Source organism: Pleurodeles waltl, chromosome 1_1 (genome assembly GCF_031143425.1).
Source record: "Pleurodeles waltl isolate 20211129_DDA chromosome 1_1, aPleWal1.hap1.20221129, whole genome shotgun sequence".
Taxonomy (NCBI): Eukaryota; Metazoa; Chordata; class Amphibia; order Caudata; family Salamandridae; genus Pleurodeles; species Pleurodeles waltl.
The window spans coordinates 25,580,504-25,599,297 of NC_090436.1; the positions used below are offsets into that span (position 1 = coordinate 25,580,504).

At 51.0% G+C, this 18,794-nt stretch overlaps 1 protein-coding gene across 2 annotated transcripts in view; it reads left to right on the plus strand.

The window, feature by feature from the left end:
- The first annotated feature begins 17,075 nt into the window (after positions 1-17,075).
- LOC138258027 (protein mab-21-like 3) overlaps positions 17,076-18,794 on the plus strand; it is a 36,083-nt gene continuing 34,364 nt past the window's right edge. The window contains exon 1 of one of the 2 annotated variants that reach the window (XM_069205923.1): positions 17,076-17,710. In XM_069205923.1, the coding sequence (XP_069062024.1) occupies positions 17,161-17,710 (550 nt within the window). In that variant the 5' untranslated portion in view covers positions 17,076-17,160. The remainder of the gene's footprint in view (positions 17,711-18,794) is intronic. The other variant, XM_069205915.1, reaches the window with a different exon arrangement.

Consider the following 18,794-nt stretch of genomic DNA (forward strand, 5'->3'; position numbering starts at 1 on the left):
ATTGGCATTGAACTGAGTGTCCCTGAGTGAAAAGACAGTAAGCACACTGACTCTCCCTCACATGTGTACACCCCTCTCATGAGACCTACTCCAGGTCACCACCCACTCTGCATAGTTCCTCCTGCACCAGGATTACCTAAGCGCAGTTCTTGGGCTGCGCACACCAGGAATCCTCCTCCCACAGCCCTCACATGGGTGCACATCCATGCGCACACATGATCACATGTAACCTGCCCGGGGCCTCCTGCCCTTGCTGCGCCACAGCAGCCTTTCCTTAGCACGGCGGCACCAGCGGTATCATGCGCAGTCCATTTCACCATGTGTTTACTGTCCGTGAATCACCTCATAGGAGGCTTCCTCACAGTAAAAAGTCAAAAACCAGGTGGTCAAAAATCGAAAAATCAGGGCAGACCTGATGGTCAGAACCGTCCCCTAAAAGTTGCCCACTGCATTATCCTGGGGAGTGCAAAGCCACAGTCTCTCAAGTCTATCCAGTGGGTGGGTTGCCCACTGCATTATCATGGGGAGTGTAAAGCCAGTCTCTCTAGTCTCTCCAGTGGGTGGTTTGCCCACTGCTGCATCCTGGGGAGTGCAAAGCCACAGTCTCTCAGGTGGATGCTTTTCTCCACTGGTTCTGGAGGGGGCTTTGTGCCCAGAGTGCTTCATCCTGCCAAGGACTGAGGTAGTGGATGTGATACTCCACTGGTTCTGGAGGGGGCATTGTTCCCAGAGTGCTTCATCCTGCCGAGGACTGAGGTAGTGGATTTGATACTCCACTGGTTCTGGAGGGGGCTTTGTGCCCAGAGTGCTTCTTCCTGCCAAGGACTGAGGTAGTGGATGCCTTTCTCCACTGGTTCTGGAGGGGGCATTGTGCCCAGAGTGTTTCATCCTGCCAAGGCCTGAGGTAGTAGATGCCTTTCTCCACTGGTTCTGGAGGGGGCATTGTGCCAAGAGTGCTTTATCCTGCCAAGGACTGAGGTAGTGGATGTGATACTCTACTGGTTCTGGAGGGGGCTTTGTGCCCAGAGTGCTTCATCCTGCCAAGGACTGAGGTAGTGGATGCCTTTCTCCACTGGTTTTGGAGGGGGCATTGTGTCCAGAGTGCTTCATCCTGCCAAGGACTGAGGTAGTGTATGTGTGTAGGAGGTCTAGCAGCTTAGGCTGATAGAAGGTAGCTATGGCAAAGCAGTTTAGGCTGAACTAGGAGACATGCAAAGCTCCTACTATACCACTTATATCATATAGCACAATATCATAAGAAAACACAATACTCAGAGTTACTAAAAATAAAGGTATTTTATTTTTATGACAATATGCCACAAGTATCTCAGTGAGTACCCTCAGTTAGAAGGTACGTAATATACACAAGTTATATGTACACAAACCCAAAACAGGTAAGTAATAGTAAGAAAAGTAATGCAAACAGTGTAGAATTACAATAGGATGCAATAGGTGAACATAGGTCTAGGGGCAACACAAACCATATACTCCAAAAGTGGAATTCGAATCACGAATGGATCCCAGACCTATGGGAGCTTGTAGAGGGTCGCTGGGACTGTAAGAAAACAGCCAGGGTGTCCAAGATACCCCACCCCAAGACCCTGAAAAGTAGGAGTAAAGTACCCTTACTATGCCAAAAGGACACAATAGTCGTGATAGGGGGATTCTGCAAGAACCACAAACACCAGAAAAGCACTGAAGACGGATTCCTGGACCTGAGGACCTGCAAGGGAAGGGGACCAAGTCCAAGAGTCGCGATAGTGTCCAGGGGGGGCAGGAGCCCAGGAAACCCCGGATGAAGGTGCAAGAAGGCTGCCTCTGGGTGGAAGAAGCCAAGGATTCTGCAACAACGAAAAGGGCTAGGAACATCTCCTTTGGATGCAAGATGTCCCACAGCATGCTGGAGGTTGCAGAAGTGTTTCCACGCCGAAATACAGCAAACAAGCCTTGCTAGCTGCAAGGGTTGTGGTAGAGGTTTTTGGGTGCTGCTGTGGACCAGGAATGACCAGGATGTCACCCCTTGGAGGAGGAGACAGAGGGGGTGCTCAGCAACTCAGAGAGCCCCCACAAAAGCAGGCAGCACCCGCAGAAGTACCAGACCAGGCACTTAGAAGATTTGTGAACCGGAGTCCACTCAGAGTCACAAAGGAGGGTCCCACGACGTTGGAGTCCAACTCAGAGGGTTGAGCACTACAGGATAGAGTGCAGGGGACCCAGGCTAGGCTGTGCACAAAGGAATCCTTGGAGAAGTGAACAGAAGCCGGAGCAGCTGCAAATCACGCAGTACACAGGTTTGCAGTCTAGAGTGGGGAGGCAAGGACTTACCTCCACCAAACTTGGACTGAGGGATCACTGGACTGTGGGGGTCACTTGGATATAGCTCCTGTGTTCCAGGGACCACACTCATCGAGATTAGAGGGGACCCAGAGGACCGGTGATGCAGTCTTTTGGTGCCTGCGTTAGCAGGGGGAAGATTCCATCGACCCAGGGGAGATTTCTTCTTGGCTTCCATTGCAGGGTGAAGGCAGACAGCCCTCAGAGCATGCACCACCAGGAAACAGTCGAGAAAGCCGGCAGGATGAGGCGCTACAATGTTGTTGGTAGTCATCTTGCTACTTTGTTGCGGTTTTGCAGGCGTCCTGGAGCAGTCAGCGGTCGATCCTTGGCAGAAGTCGAAGAGGGAAGTGCAGAGGGACTCTGGTGAGCTCTTGCATTCGTTATCTGAAGAATACCCCAGAGGAGACACCCTAAATAGCCAGAAAAGGAGGTTTGGCTACCAAGAAAGGAGGATTGGCTACCAAGAGAGGTAAGAGCCTATCAGAGGGGGTCTCTGACATCACCTGCTGGCACTGGCCACTCAGAGCAGTCCAGTGTGCCCCCAACACCTCTGAATCCAAGATGGCAGAGGTCTGGGACACACTGGAGGAGCTCTGGGCACCTCCCCTGGGAGGTACTGCTCAGGGGAGTGGTCACTCCCCTTTCCTTTGTCCAGTTTGGTGCCAGAGCAGGGCTGGAGGATCCCTGAACCGGTGTAGACTGGCTTATGCAGAGATGGGCACTATCTGTGCCCATCAAAGCATTTCCAGAGGCTGGGGGAGTCTACTGCTCCCCAACCCTTTACACCTATTTCCAAAGGGAGAGGGTGTAACACCCTCTCTCAGAGGAAATCCTTTGTTCTGCCATCCTGGGCTGGGGCTGCCCAGACCCCAGGAGGGCAGAATCCTGTCTGAGGGGTTGGCAGCAGCAGCAGCTGCAGTGGAAACCCCGGAAAGGCAGTTTGGCAGTAACCGGGTTCTGTGCTAGAGATCCGGGGGATCATGGAATTGTCCGCCCAATACCAGAATGGTATTGTGGTGACAATTCCATGATCTTAGACATGTTACATGGCCATGTTCGGAGTTACCATTGTGACGCTATACATAGGTAGTGACCTATGTATAGTGCACACGTGTAATGATGTCCCCGCACTCACAAAGTCTGGGGAAATTGCCCTGAATGATGTGGGGGCACCTTAGCTAGTGCCAGGGTGCCCACACACTAAGTAACTTGGCACCCAACCTTCACCAAGTGAGGGTTAGACATATAGGTGACTTATAAGTTACTTATGTGCAGTGAAAATGGCTGTGAAATGACGTGGACGTTATTTCACTCAGGCTGCAGTGGCAGGCCTGTGTAAGAATTGCCTGAGCTCCCTATGGGTGGCAAAAGAAATGCTGCAGCCCATAGGGATCTCCTGGAACCCCAATACCCTGGGTACCTAAGTTCCATATACAAGGGAATTATATGGGTGTACCAGTGTGCTAATGAGAATTGGTAAATTTAGTCACTAGCCTGCAGTGACAAATTTAGAAAGCAGAGAGAGCATAAACACTGAGGTTCTGGTTAGCAGAGCCTCAGTGATACAGTTAGACACCACACAGGGAACACATACAGTGCACATATTATGAGCGCTGGGGTCCTGCCTAGCAGGATTCCAGTGACACAAGGGCTAAAACACACATACATACAGTGAAAATGGGGGTAACATGCCAGACAAGATGGTACTTTCCTACAATGTGATACTCCACTGGTTCTGGAGGGGGCTTTGTGCCCAGAGTGCTTCATCCTGCCAAGGACTGAGGTAGTGGATGCCTTTCTCAACAGAAGGTGGTGCATCATGGAAGCTGCCCAGGCTCCTGAAACTGACCCTCAGGCTCGGACGACTGACCACTGGGGATGGTAGCCATGTCTGCGCTGGTGCCACTGGCTCAGGATGTCACAGGGCCGCTGGCGGTGCTTGCGGCGGTCTCTGTGGTAGCGGTGCTTGCGGCGGGCTCTGTGGCATCGGTGCTGGCGGCGGACTCCATGGCAGCGGTGCTGGCGGCGGGCTCTGTGGCATCGGTGCTGGCGGCGGGCTCTGTGGCATCGGTGCTGGCGGCGGGCTCTGTGGCATCGGTCCTGGCGGCAGGCTCTGTGGCGGCGGTGCTGGTGGTGGGCTCAGTGACTGTGGTGCTGGTGGCAGGCTCAGTGACTGCGGTGCTGGTGGCGGGCTCAATGACAGCGGTGCTGGTGGCGGTGCATGTGGCGGTGCAGCTGGCGGTCTTCTCCGCTGTACAGGTTGGCGTCGACGTGGACAGAAGGTGTGACACTGGTCCCATTGTCGGTGCCACCATGCCCTTTCCTGACCTGCCCTTTATTTTCTGGCCCTTCCCCACCTTGGATGGTGGTGCAGCTGTCTTGCCACTATCCCCTTTTGTTTTCCTTGAGCCCTTGGTGGCAGGTGTTTTTGGCTTCTCCCTCTGGGATGTGGGCAACTTTTTTACTTTAGCAGTTGGCGGAATGTCCTTGCCCTCGCTCCGTGGCACACTGGCAGCCCTGATGCTTGGCTCACTCCAATAGCCTGCAGTTGCTGGCACCACTGTGCCCGGTGATGTGGTGGCTGAGGTGCTGGGTTGGGACCTGGAAAGGCAGGCCCTCGGGGACGGACGGGGGGGAGGTGTAGGGAAGAGGTCAGCATTTGAAAGGAAAAGTTTTTTAGACACACTGGGACGGGTAGATGGAGTGGGTTTGGGAGTGGAGGAAGAGGTAGTGGTTGTAGGAGGTGTACATTTACTGAATTTGGGTGAAGGTGCATGGGCTGGAGGCTGTTGTGAGGTGGATGGCTGTTGGGTGGGTGTGTGCCTGCGTTTGTGTACTTTGGGAGGAGGGCTCACAGACACACTGGTAGAGGACATAGGGGATGTGTGAATGTTAGTGGGGGTGGTGAGTGCACGTGAGCGGTGTGTGGTGATGGGCGTGCTGCTGATGGAGTTAGTGGCTGAAGATGTAGTGCATGCAGGTGTGAGTGGAGACGAGATAGGGAGGGAGGAGGATGACGTGGAGGAGGGGGACACAGTGGAGGCAGTGGATGTTGGTATGTCTGCATGGGTATGATGCTTGTGTGAGTGCCTGTGGGATGTGTGGTGCTTATGTTTTCCAGAGCCACCCTTGTGTGTTGAGGTGTGTGCATGCTGGTCTGATGGTGTGCTCGGGATAGGCTGAGGTACAGTGGATTGGGTCTGGGTGGAGGAAGTTGGAGGGGGAGGCTTGACACAGGGACAATGGCTGCCATCAGTGCTGAGGCCAGAGCCTGAAATGCTCTCTGTTGGGCTGCCTGGCCAGAATGAATGCCCTCCAGGTATGCATTTGTTTGTTGCAAATGCCTCTCGACACCCTGGATGGCATTCATAATGGTAGACTGCCCAACAGTGAGGGATCTCAGGAGGTCAATAGCCTCCTCACTGAGGGCAGCAGGGCTGACTGGGGCAGGGCCTGAGGTGCCAGGGGCGAAGGAGATGCCCACCCTCCTGGGTGAGCGGCCACGGGACACACGCTGAGGGGCTGCTGGGAGGGTGGTGCTGGTAGGGGGGTGGCGGCTGTACCTGTTCATGCGGGGTGCACAGAGGGGCCCGCCACCGCAAGGGAGCTCCCATCAGAGGAGGAGTCGCTGTCGCTGCTGTCACCTCCTGTCCCCGCCGTGGAGCTCCCCTCGCCCTCCATCCTACTGGTGGCTTCAGACTCTGTTGTCGCGCCCTCCAGGGCCAAGTGGGATGCAGCTCCCTCCTGCTCCGGTGCCACTGCTCCTCTACCTAATGATGCTATTGCACACAAGAACAGGGAGACCACAAAAAGGGGGGGGGAGACAGAAGAAAGACATGTTCAGTGCATGCAATACCACTACAGTTGGCGGACACTACAGACACAGCAGCCCTCTGCACAACGCCATGCACTTATAGTTCCTAGATTAATCACATGCCCCTGGGGTACAAGGCCTATGCCCGATTGCTGCACACATGGAAGTCACAGGAGCCTGACTAGGTGTAGATGGCTCTTACCACTGGTGGGGTTGGGGTGCCACATAGCCTGCCTCACAAAGGGTCCTTGCCTACAAAGCTCGTCCTGGCCTAGGGTAACCCACTGACCACCTCCCCCACCCAGACACCTCGTAAGGCGCGCAGAGTCAGATGGATGTGACAGTACTCACCCCCTTGTGGCTGCTGTGATGTCCTCAAGCGCCCATTCAACTCCGGATAAGCCACCGCCAGGATCCGGAACATCGGGGGGGTCATGGCGCGACGGGCACCCCTCCCACGTTGGGAGGCCATCCCCAGCTGGGCCTCCACCATCTTCTTGCTCCAGCGGCGAATGTCCTCCCATCTTTTCCGGCAGTGGGTGCTCCGTCTGTGGTGGACCCCCAGGGTACGGACGTCCTTGGCGATGGCACGGCAAATATCCTTCTTCTTGTGGGCGTTGACCTAGAGGAATAGTACAGGGGAAAAGGAAAAACTTTAACCGTCCGGACCGTCACAGTCATTGGCTCACATTCCCACCCATGCCCTGACGCACATACACTCACCGTCCGCTCATGCAGGGCTCAGTCCCCCCCATGTATCTTCCATCCACAACACTCCAAACAGGCATTGCCCATGCAGCATGCTCACAGTGTACTCACCTGTTTGTCTGGAGGACCGTAGAGTAGCGTGTACTGGGGGAGGACCCCATCCACTAACTTCTTCAACTGCTCCGAAGTGAAGGCAGGGGCCCTTTCCCCAGACACATGAGCCATTGTCGCTTCCAGACTGAGCTCACAGCAGCACTTGCAGTGTAGGTCCTCTCCTGTCGAAGGTCAGGTATCAAGTGAGTGAACAGACAGAAAATGACGGTCACGTCCGCGGCAGTGTGTACCGTCACCGCCGGCGTACATCGTCATTGGCTTCTCAGACCCATAGGGTCCAATGTTAACCAATGCAGGATTGCGCTGCGGTCTTCGACCGCCTACCGCGACGGTGTAGAATGCCAGAGCAGTTACATCATATCCCCTTGTCCCACCTTACAGGTCAGGCAGCCGCCATTTCAGGGGGCCACATGGCATTAATAATAACTGCGTCACACCTATCTGGGCCTTGCATACACACAGTAACAGGCACATTGCGGATTGACAAATGTGTGCTAATTACTTTTTGTAATACCTCAGTGTTGGCTGACTCTCTGCTCGCTGTTCTCGTCCATAGGGCACGTCCGCTGGGGCAGGTGATGAGATGGCGGCACCCTCTGGTATACAGACCGCTGGTGGACCTGTCGACAACAGAAGGGAGACACGTAATAGTCACCTACAGACTTGATTGTGCAACAATCCATGAACTGTGTGCCCAGTTGGAGCCAGACCTGATGTCAGCTATCCGCCATCCCACAGGGATCCCCCCTCTAGTGCAGGTCCTGTCAGTACTCCATTTCCTGGCAAGTGTGTCTTTTCAAACTAGAGTGGCCATTGCATCAGGGATGTCCCAGCCTATGTTCTCAAACGTATTGTCCAGAGTGTTGTCTGCCCTGCTGAAACACATGCACAGCTACACCGTATTCCCTAAGGTGGAGGATTTGCCTACAGTGAAAGGTGAGTTCTATGCCCTGGGACATATCCCCAACATCATAGGTGCCATTGATGGGACACATGTGGCCTTGGTACTCCCCCACAGGAGTGAACAGGTGTACAGAAACCGGAAGAGCTACCATTATATGAATGTGCAGATGGTGTGTTTGGCCGACCAGTACATCTCCCATGTGAATGCCAAGTTTCCTGGATCAGTGCATGACGCTTACATTCTGAGGAATAGCAGCATCCCCTATGTGATGGGGCAACTCCAGAGGCACAGTGTGTGGCTAATAGGTTAGGACAAGGACCCTATACCCTGTGAATAGTTGTCTGTGGTTGTCCCTAAGGGTTAGTGTGTGCCTAACAGTTGTCCCTCGACATATGCAGGTGACTCTGGGTACCCCAACCTGTCATGGCTATTGATTCCAGTGAGAAATCCCAGGACAAGGGCAGAGGAACGCTACAATGAGGCACATGGGCGAACTAGGAGAGTGATTGAAAGGACCTTCGGCCTCCTGAAGGCCAGGTTCCGGTGCCTCCATATGACAGGTGGTACTCTGTACTACTCACCAAAGAAGGTGTGCCAGATCATTGTGGCCTGCTGTATGCTGCACAACCTGGCTTTGCATTGACAGGTGCCTTTTCTGCAGGAGGATGGTCCAGAAGGAGGTCTTGTGGCAGCTGTGGAGCCTGTGGACAGTGGAGAAGAGGAGGCATAAGAAGAGGATATCGACAACAGAAACAACGTTATCCAGCAATACTTCCAGTGAGACACAGGTAAGAAGATGTCACTGCCTCACACATCTCATACTATTGTTTGAGCTAGCATATGTCTGTCACTTTCACCCACTGTATGGACCCTGACTTGTCACTTTGCCTTTCCCACTGTGTGACCTCTGCTATATTCCCTCATGGACTAGAGCTATGTTACATCGGTATGTTGACAATACAATTGACATTGCTATATTCCATAGTTATTGCAAATACACATTTGTGAAAGCACAGACTGACTCCAGATTGTTTTGTGATTCAAGGGTGTTTATTTCAGTGCTAATTAGTGGAGGGGGTTGTAAAATGGGCAGGGGTGATGGTGGAGGAATGTCCATGGCAGAGCCCAGTCTATTTGTTTAACAGGTGCATTGTCCAAAGGGGCATAGGAAGTGGAGCTAGGGCAGTTGATGGATGGACAGGGTGACAAAGTGGGACAGAGGGATGACATTCAGGGGGGTCTCATTTCCTGGCGGGGGTCTTGGCATTGTTCTCTGTCTTTGTCCTGGATCTCAGGGACCGTTTGCGGGGTGGTTCTCCATCTGCAGGGGGTGGGGTGCTGGTGTCGTGGTCCTGTGGCGGTGCCTCCTGTCCACTAGCGGCGGCGGAGGTGGTGGGCTGTTCATCATCCAGGCTAGTGTCAGGGGCCCCTTATTGTGCCACAGTGTCCCTCCTGGTGTTCAAAAGGCCCTTCAGCACCCCTACAATGTTGACCAGGGTGGTGTTGATGGACTTAAGTTCCTCACTGATCCCCAGATACTGTTCCTCCTGCAGCCGCTGGGTCTCCTGAAAGTTGGCCAGTACTGTTGCCATCGTCTCCAGGGAATGATGGTACGCTCCCATGATGTTGGAGAGGGCCTCTTGGAAAGTGGGTTCCCTGGGCCTGTCCTCCCCCTGTCGCACAGCAGTCCTCCTAGTTCCCCTGTTTTCCTGTGCCTCTGTCCCCTGAACCGTGTGCACACTGCCACTGCCCTCAGGTCCCTGATTTTCTTGGGGTGGTGGGTTTGCCTGAGTTCCCTGTACTGGTGGACACACTACTGCTTGACGTGTCCTGGGGACAGAGGAATGGGCCCGCTGGGTGGGTGCTGTGCTGGTGTTTCCTGAGGGGGGAGACTCTGTGGTGGCTTGTGACAGTGTCAGGGGAACCGACTGTCCCGAGGTCCCAGATGGGCCGGGCTGGTCATCTTGATCCAGTTGGACAGAGCTGCTGTCATCACTGTGGGCCTCTTCTGTGGGGGGAGTGGACATGTCTGGAACCTCCTGTCCGGTGACGTTGGGTAGGGGTCCTGCAGGGGTGTAGAGGCATGATTATTGCATCTGTGTGTGCCATCGTGTGCAATGGGTGGGTGACCCTGTACTCCAGTGCTTGCATTGTTGTCTATGACCTTGAGTGATAATTGGTTTGGGGTCTGTGTGGGTATCTGTAGTGGACATGCTTTGGTGATGGGTGTCAATGCTTTGGTGTTGCATGCAGGGCTTGTTGTTGGGATGGGTGGGTTGTGATAGTGGGACATTTGTGAGGTGTTGGAGTGATGGGGGTGAGGGTGAGGGTGGGGTATGTGATGGCATGCAGGTAGGGTGGGGGATGTAATAGTTAAGATATGACTTACCAGAGTCCATTCCTCCTGCTACTCCTGCGAGGCCCTCAGGATGCAGTATAGCCAAGACTTGCTCCTCCCGTGTTGTTAGTTGTGGGGGAGGAGGCGGGGGTCCGCCGCCAGTCCTCTGTACTGCAATCTGGTTTCTTGAAACCACGGAACGCACCTTCCCCCGTAGGTCGTTCCACCTCTTCCTGATGTCATCCGGTGTTCTTGGATGCTGTCCCACTGCGTTGACCCTGTCTACAATTCTGCGCCATAGTTCCATCTTCCTAGCAATGGAGGTGTGCTGCACCTGTGAACCGAATAGCTGTGGCTCGAACCAGACGATTTCCTCCACCATGACCCTGAGCTTCTCCTCAGAGAACCTGGGGTGTCGTTGAGGTGCCATGATGTGGTGTGGGTGATGTGTGAGGTGGTGTCGGTTGTGATGTGTGAGGGGATGTGTTTGTGTGTGTTGTCTGAGGTGCGTGGATGTTGTGTGTGTGATGGTGTTGTGTGCCTGTGGATGCTAGTGTTGTTTCTGGTGGTGTCTCTCTCTGGGCTTCTTTCTCAATTTTGGTCGTAAGGGTTTGTGGGTGATGTGGGTGTGTGTTTTATATTGGATTGGGTGTGTGGGAGTGGTGTGTGTATGTGTATCAGGTGTGTGTATTTCGAATTGTCCAATGTGGTTGTGTTTTGTAAATGTGTGTGTATTTTGAGCGCGGCATTCCTCCACTCATCTAATTTCCCTGGTCTTTTCCTAGTTTGTCCATCTTCTTCCTGATCCCATTGAACTGGCCTCCTCCTGAATTAAGCTCTATGTACACTAGTCATTTACTTTCTTTGTTCTGCCAAACTGCTACCCAGTCTCTTACTACATGAATACTTTAATATTCGACCTTCTTTATTTTCCCTTCGTTCCATCTATCTCTCTCTGCTCACATGTATTATTCTCCATTCTTGCTCTTTGGTAAATTAAACTTCCTTCTATTTATTAAATCTTTAATCTAAATGTATCCTTTGTTGTTATCCCTTAGTCTGTCCTTTTATTTATGTTCCCTCATTTCAACTTTCTTACACGTTACCTCACACTTGTTGTGCCTCCCTGCTTCTCTTCATATGAAATATCAAATAAGTAACTCTTCTATATTTTCCCTGCCTTTCTGCTTTACGCCTAAAGTCTCTGATCTTCTGGTCTCTACCAAACTACCTGTAAGTTTTGCACTTTACAAGTGTACTGTCCTCAGTGTCAATATCATGGGTACACCATGTGGTGAGTCCTGGGGTAAGGGTGACTGGCAGTAGTCTCTCTGTTGCCCCATTACGGACTTCATCCTTAATTCATGTAAGCTACCTTCTTCTTTTCTTTTTTCCTTTTCCTGTGTGTGCGTCATAGCTTGCTCTTAATATTTATTATAGGTTTTATTCAAACGTTTAAGGCCCAGATGTATGCTAAAGTGATGCAGCGCGTTGCTGTGCCAAAAATAGCAGCTCCCGCTGCACCACTTTTGAACGGAGGGGTGCGCCGTATTTAGAGGAATATTGTGCCCCCCTGCGCTCGCGCTGAACTAAGCTGCCTAGCGCCAACGCAGGCATCCTTGCACCATAGTGCAAGGGTGTCTGCATTGAGGGGATAGATTGTTTATGTGCAGGAAGGTGTCCCTTCCTGCACATAAACAATCCATAATGACGATTTGGCACTTCAGTGTGCTGCAAAAGCACACATAGAAAAAGCAGCCAAACACGAGGAGGAATAAAGGCATTCCTCCTTGTTTTGCCATGCTAATGCCACCCCTGGGGTGGCGTTAGTTTTTGGAGCTGCCTCAGATATATGACAACTTGTAAATCTGAGGCAGCGTCAAAAGCAATGGGTGTTGCGTTGGAACGTCCACAGCAACACCAATTGCACTCCCCTCTGATGCAGAAAACTGCATCGGAGGGACCCATATTTACAAGGAGGCGTAACGCCACAAAAATGTGGCATTACACCTTCTTGTAAATATGGAGCAATGCTTAGCGCCACCGGAGCGCCATGAAAAGTGACGCTCCAGTGGCGCTAGGGGCTCTTAAATATGCCCTTAAGTGTATTAATACTATTATTCCATATAAACATTAAAAACAAATTTAAAATGACAATGAAAAAAAAAATCTTGAAATCCAAACACCATAACACATTACAACCATTCTCGATGAGCAGCACTTTATAAAATGTGACATATTATTAAGAAAAATGGCTTTACATGCCGTTTGGAACTAGAAGCCTAAAGCAGGATAGGCCTATCCTTGCCTCAACATAGTTGGCGAATTTCACTTCTGTCAACTTCAGGAAATGTTTTTTAAAACCATCACCAATTTCGAATGTATGTTCTCCTCTCTTTTCCCAACCATTCATATTCAAAATATCGTTTACATTGTAGTGAGTTCAGACTTTTTGCAAGAAGGTGAAGCCACTGAAATTCCACTGATGTACACCCCAAGTTCAAGTGGCACTTAACAATGCAAAAAATAAATCAAGGAAATTAAACATGACATATGTGACACCCCAGGCCATATCAATTAATCATTGGTAGGCTGATCAATCAGTGAAGAACAAATATAGATAGGATTCGCAATGTTAAGATGGTTTGGGATGCAATAAGAGCTTCAGTTATCCATACATGTATAGGAACTGCCATGTTTCAGAATAAGAATTCTAATTAAATTCCAATAAATATGAAAGCGATATTAAGAACTTAGGAGTGGTACACATCACTACTAATGATCATGATGTTTTTGTAAAATTCTAAACCTTGACATATAAACATACAAAGATCTTCTTGAAAAATGCTGGTCATCTAACAGAATCATAACAGGCATAGGTAATGTTTTAATCTAAAAGGGGCCATATCCTTATTTAGAAAATAAACATCAGGCGTGCACACTGCTGCTGGGGCCGCCAAAGGGACAACAGTCTGTTCTAAGAATGAAATGTGCTAAAATTCAGTGGCCCTTTCTCAATCCAAAGGCTGTAAATGAAACTAACCGGGTGACTTCTGGTACTTTGATGGAGGTCGCCTCCCCCCCTCGTATTTCTCCTAAGCCTTGAAGCTCTTTTGTGCACTTTGAGTACACATGAAGATGGAAAAGAACATCAGGTTTGGGAGTCGTTGTTATATAAACAGGCTCCTCGGGCAGAGACCATCATTTGGTTTGTCTAAGATTCACATATCAGATCCAGGTACACTAAATACTGCAGAGTCCTAGTGTGCCATTTTAAAGCATACCTTCAATATGACTAAATCGTCAATGTACCATTACACGCACTTATCCGAAGAACCATTGCTAACCACATTGCCTGTCATCACCCCAGAGGAAACCACCATGTCGTCCACCCACACAGGCCCCATCTGCCCCCTGCCCCCACCACTCCTACTCCTGAGGGCTGCAACCCATCAGTGCCATGCTCATACCCATCATGAATACCTCCACCTCTTCTGCATCCTTACCAGATGCTTGGAAACATGCACCTGCCCCCCCTTTTAGGGAGAAACCCTCTACAGAGCCTTCATCACTCACCAACTACAGACTGATATCCCTGCTACCATTTTTGGCCAAAGCCTTAGAGAAAATCATCGAAAGAGACCTCAACAAATACCTCAATGTCCACCAACTACTCAGCACCATTCAGTCTGGTTTCAAGCCCAATTACAGCATGGAAACTGCCCTTATCGCCACCACGGATGGCATCTGCATGACTCTGGGAAGAGGGGACACCATGGTCCTCATCCTACTAGACCTCTCCGCAGCATGTGACACTCTCACACCCCACCCACATCTCATACTTACAGTGGTGGTTGAGCCCTCTCCAACATCAATCCTAAAACGTGGAATGACCTGCCATTTACACATAGCGGCCACCTGCTCACTTCTCGATTTCCGCAGGAAGTTAAAGAACTGATTTTTGAGTAGTCCCACTAGGGCCTGCGTTTGGTTGGACTCACACCTGTTTACTACCAGGATACCCTCCCGGGTGACTGTGCACTGTACAAATCTGCATGACGTATTATACTGAGAACAGTGTAGTAGACATTCAACATTCCAAACTTTCATTGGGAATGGAGTCTGTAGCCTGGAGGTGACAGCCTCTTGATACCCTGTTCAGCCAGCCCCTCAGAACACAGCTTATTGCACATCTTCTCAGGTTAACCTAATTGGTGGTTAGACATATCTCACAGTTGGTCACCCCCAAGACTCACCAATATGGGCCACTTCTCCAAGTCCTTGCATCCTTCTTGGTGGCTAATCGACTAAGGCCAGGACACTTAGGGGGTCATTACAACATTGGCAGTGGTGAAAGCCGCTTACCGCCGTGCAGAAGACCGCCAACACACCGCCGCGGCTGTGGAAAACTGCCACAGCTATTATGACCCACATCTCGGAATCCGACAAAATTCAGACACCCACACAAGTCCGCCACACCAAAGGTCAGTGATAAACTGGCAAAAACAAAACCTCCAGCGTCACGCCAACATAAATACGGCCACACTATCACGACACACGAATCCACGCGGCGGTCTTTCAACCGCGGTATTCCATTGGCGGTACACGCCGCCGCACTCAAAATACACACACACATAAAAAACACCGCCACATTGGACAATTCAAAATACACACACCTGATACACATACACACACCACTCCCACACACCTATTACAATATAAAACACACACCCACATCACCCACAAACCCCTACGACCGATATTACAGAGAGAAGGCCTGAGAGAGACACCACCATCCACAAACTAGCATCCACAGGCACACAACACCATCACCCACACAACTTCCACGCACAAAACACCACACACCACTACATATCACCACACTTAACACCACACACACCACCCCACACATCACCTACACCACCCCATGGCATGGCAAAGACACCCCAGGTTTTCGGAGGAGGAGCTCAGGGTCATAGTGGAGGAAATCGTCCGGGTAGAGCCACAGCTATTTGGATCACAGGTGCAGCACACCTCCATTGCAAGGAAGATGGCGCTATGGCAAAGAATCGTCGACAGGGTCAACGCAGTGGGACAACACCCAAGAAATCGGGACGACATCAGGAAGAGGTGGAACGACCTACGGGGGAAGGTGCGTTCCGTGGTCTCAAGACACCACCAGGCGGTTCAGAGGACTGGCGGCGGACCCCCACCTCCTCCCCCACAACTAACAACATGGGAGGAGCAGGTCTTGGCAATTCTGCATCCTGAGGGCCTCGCAGGAGTCGGTGGAGGAATGGACTCTGGTAAATCTTAACTATTACATCCCCCACCCTACCTGCATGCTATCACATACCCCCGCCCTCTCCCCCACCCCTATCACTCCAACTCCTCACAAATGTACCAATATCACAAACCACACATCCCACACATCTATTTTGGAAAGGTTCCTTCCATTCACAAGGCTCAGATACTGTTTCCTCATTCATTTTAACCGTTTCATTCTGTAATTTCAAGTGCTACGAGGCACATAAAGCACTAAAAAGGTAGCCAATATAACATGTCTGGAGTTCTGTGTGCATATATAAAGGCCTGTTGGTCCGGGCAGGTGTCTGTACCCGTCTTGTTGTGTGTCATGGTTACCTTTAGGTATATTACTCTGCATTTGTGCATGAACGTATGATCTGAGAAACGTCTGTCTGCTCAAGCACTACACAAAGTCAAATATATGGGCTTTGCCAAAACGTGTCTTTCCTGGAAATAGTTTATTTGTAAAATGTAAAAATTTTGTGACATACAATGGAATGTACCAAATTCTCACCCAAGGCAGCAGCCAAAAATGGTGCGCTGCATGAGAAGGAGAGAGCAGGAGAGCACCGTATTTACAGAGTTATGGCTCTCTCCTCCCCTTTCCCTAGCGGCGGTGCACAATCAGGGAGCCGTGCGTCATGCACACACCTCTGCACCATAGTGCAAGGGTGGCTGCGTGAGTCTAGCATAGGTTTTGTACTGGAAGGGCACCATTCCAGTAGAAAATACAATGATTAGACTAAGTTTAAAAACTTTTCCAACTTTGTGTATGTGCTGAAGAGAGCAGCACACATGCAAAGTCGGAAAAGAAAGGAGAAAGAAAAGCATTTGTCCTTGATAGTGGCTATTGGAAATGAGCGTTATTTTTTGATGTAACCTTCTTTTTTTTTAGTAAACAGGGTTTTGCGTCAAAAAGCATGGATGGTTGCATGGGAACGTCCATGTATCATCCATGGAACGCCCTCTTGGTGCGAAGTAACACAAAGCAGCGCGGTGCACTTGTTTACATTGCTTTCAAGTGAATTTCCAGCGAAAATAAGTTGGGAAAAAAATCGAGTTGATTTCCATCTGTTTTGTGATGCAAACAGGGCTCAAAATCTTAGTAAATAAATATACCTCATAATGTTAAAATACATTATAGGACAAGCAGGGGGCACAAGAGGGGCCCAAGGGGCAGTGGGAAGGGGGAGGAATGTGGATTGATGGGTAGTAAGTGAGATACAGCACATTATTTCGTGAAAAGATCAACATTTTTGCCATTCTCTTTCCAAAGAGAGAGGGAGCTAGTGTGTGCGTAAACATTCCTGGTGAAATCCCACTGACACCTCACCATACCAGACTGAAAGCACCTGTACCCAACTATTTATTAGAAAATACATTTATTAGGGGGATGTAATGTAACACCAACCCCCCCCCCCACCTCCCCCTCTTGGATGCCTGCCTTAGGAGCCGCCAGTTGGCCGTCGGCATTTTTTACGTTTATTTAATGACGTTACCAGTTCAGGTAGAGTCTCCCCGGAAACGAAAGTGAAAGTGTTGCGGTGTCGGTATATAAGCCGGCCTCCTGGTCCCCCCACCAGCAATACCTGCAGGAGCTGAGGCAAGGTGCGTCCTGTACCTGTCCCATCCCTAGACATGAGCGCGCCGGCAGGATGCTGGGACCAGCTGGACCCTCGGGCCCTGGAGACCTTCCTGAAGGGCCAAGTCCTGGTCAGCAGTAAGGACAACGCCCGAGCCCTGCGGGGGGTGCTGGCGCAGCTGGAGCCCATCCTGGACCAGGTCCATGCCCGGGATGCCAGGCTCTCCTCTAACTTTCAGAGGTCCGGCAGCTACATCGAGGGGCTGAAGGTGTCCGAACCCAACGAGTTCGACTTCTTGGTGCCGCTGAATGGCCTCCCCGGGCCCCCTGCGGAGCACCCTTTACCCTCGGGTCCCTCGGTAGTGGGTGTAGCTGAACCGCCCCCCGATGGTTCATTCCGGGCTGTGATGCTCAGAAGTGACCCTCTTGCACGTCCAGAAGGTTCCGCGTTCATAGTGATGCCCTGTTCTGCCCCCTTCACCCTTATTGTGCCATCACGCCAGTACTGCTGGTCGGATGTCACCGGGTGCGCGAGCCTGCTGATCCCCGAAAAAGTGATGGATCTCTTCAAAACGCACGTCCGTGAGGTCGTCAGCTCTCAGAAAGGTAAGATGTTGAGGTGATAAAGTCAAGTCTTGGGATGGGCCCTGCAGGAATGTGTGGCGCGTGCATTCACGGCCGTAGTGACCTGAGGCTGCGCCTCATCTTTAAAATGAAAAGTGTCTGGACAGAGGTGCTCTCAAGAGCCCGCAGCCTGCGCTCATGGGTGTATGGGGGACTGAAACCAGGCTGTGAAGTCTTGAATCCCACCTCATGCCTCTAACATCCTCAACTCTGCACTTCCTGGGCTTCAGTTACCAGAGGCCTCGCCGATGGCGCGCCCTGGGGCAGGCCCCTCAGTCATATATGTGAGGCGACCCAAAGTCACCCTGCGCGACTTTACACGGCCTCAAAGATAGGGAGTGAGGCAAGGCCGAGATTTCGCCGCGTTGCCTTACTCTGCGTCAAGGAGGCGTTCCATGGGTGTTAGGTGGGTTTTCCCACACAACACCAATGGGTTTTGACACATTCTTAGATTTACTAGGATCTGTAAACCTAGAAATGTCTCAAACCTGGCGAAAAAACGTTATTTATCCTCATTTTTAGGGTCGAGCCTGCGCTAGCATGCACTTGCGTATGCGTATCGCTTGCAGAACTCTTTAGTAGTTAGAAAAGGGCTCGGAGCCCCGTCCATGTCAATTGAGTGTCTTTCATTGGTTCGTGGGCTTGCCTTTTAAAATCCGCTTGCTTTCATTAGTGGAAGACACGCATACGTCATGCCTTTTCCAGTGGTTAGCCCTCCTTGAGCGCATCGACCAAGCACTCAAAACATACGAGGCTCGCAGTTTTCTGTCCGACTGGTGGACTACTTTTTATCTTTTTTCGCAGCGCGATCTCGCTTGGCAGAAGTCTAGCGATAGGTTTCACTACGAGTGAACTGTAGCAGCACAATTGCGCTCTTTTTTCCATTTAATGTAGCAAGAAAAGTCCAGTTGGGAGTTTACAACTGCTAATAGCTCTAACTCGGAGAAATGCGAGACCCGTTGCATTGCAAATGCTTGTTTCCTCTTTCCACGTGTGCTGCATTCTGTAGAAAGAGGAAAAAGCCTCCAGTGATTGTATTTGTGCAGGGAGGTGTGCCTTCCTGCAC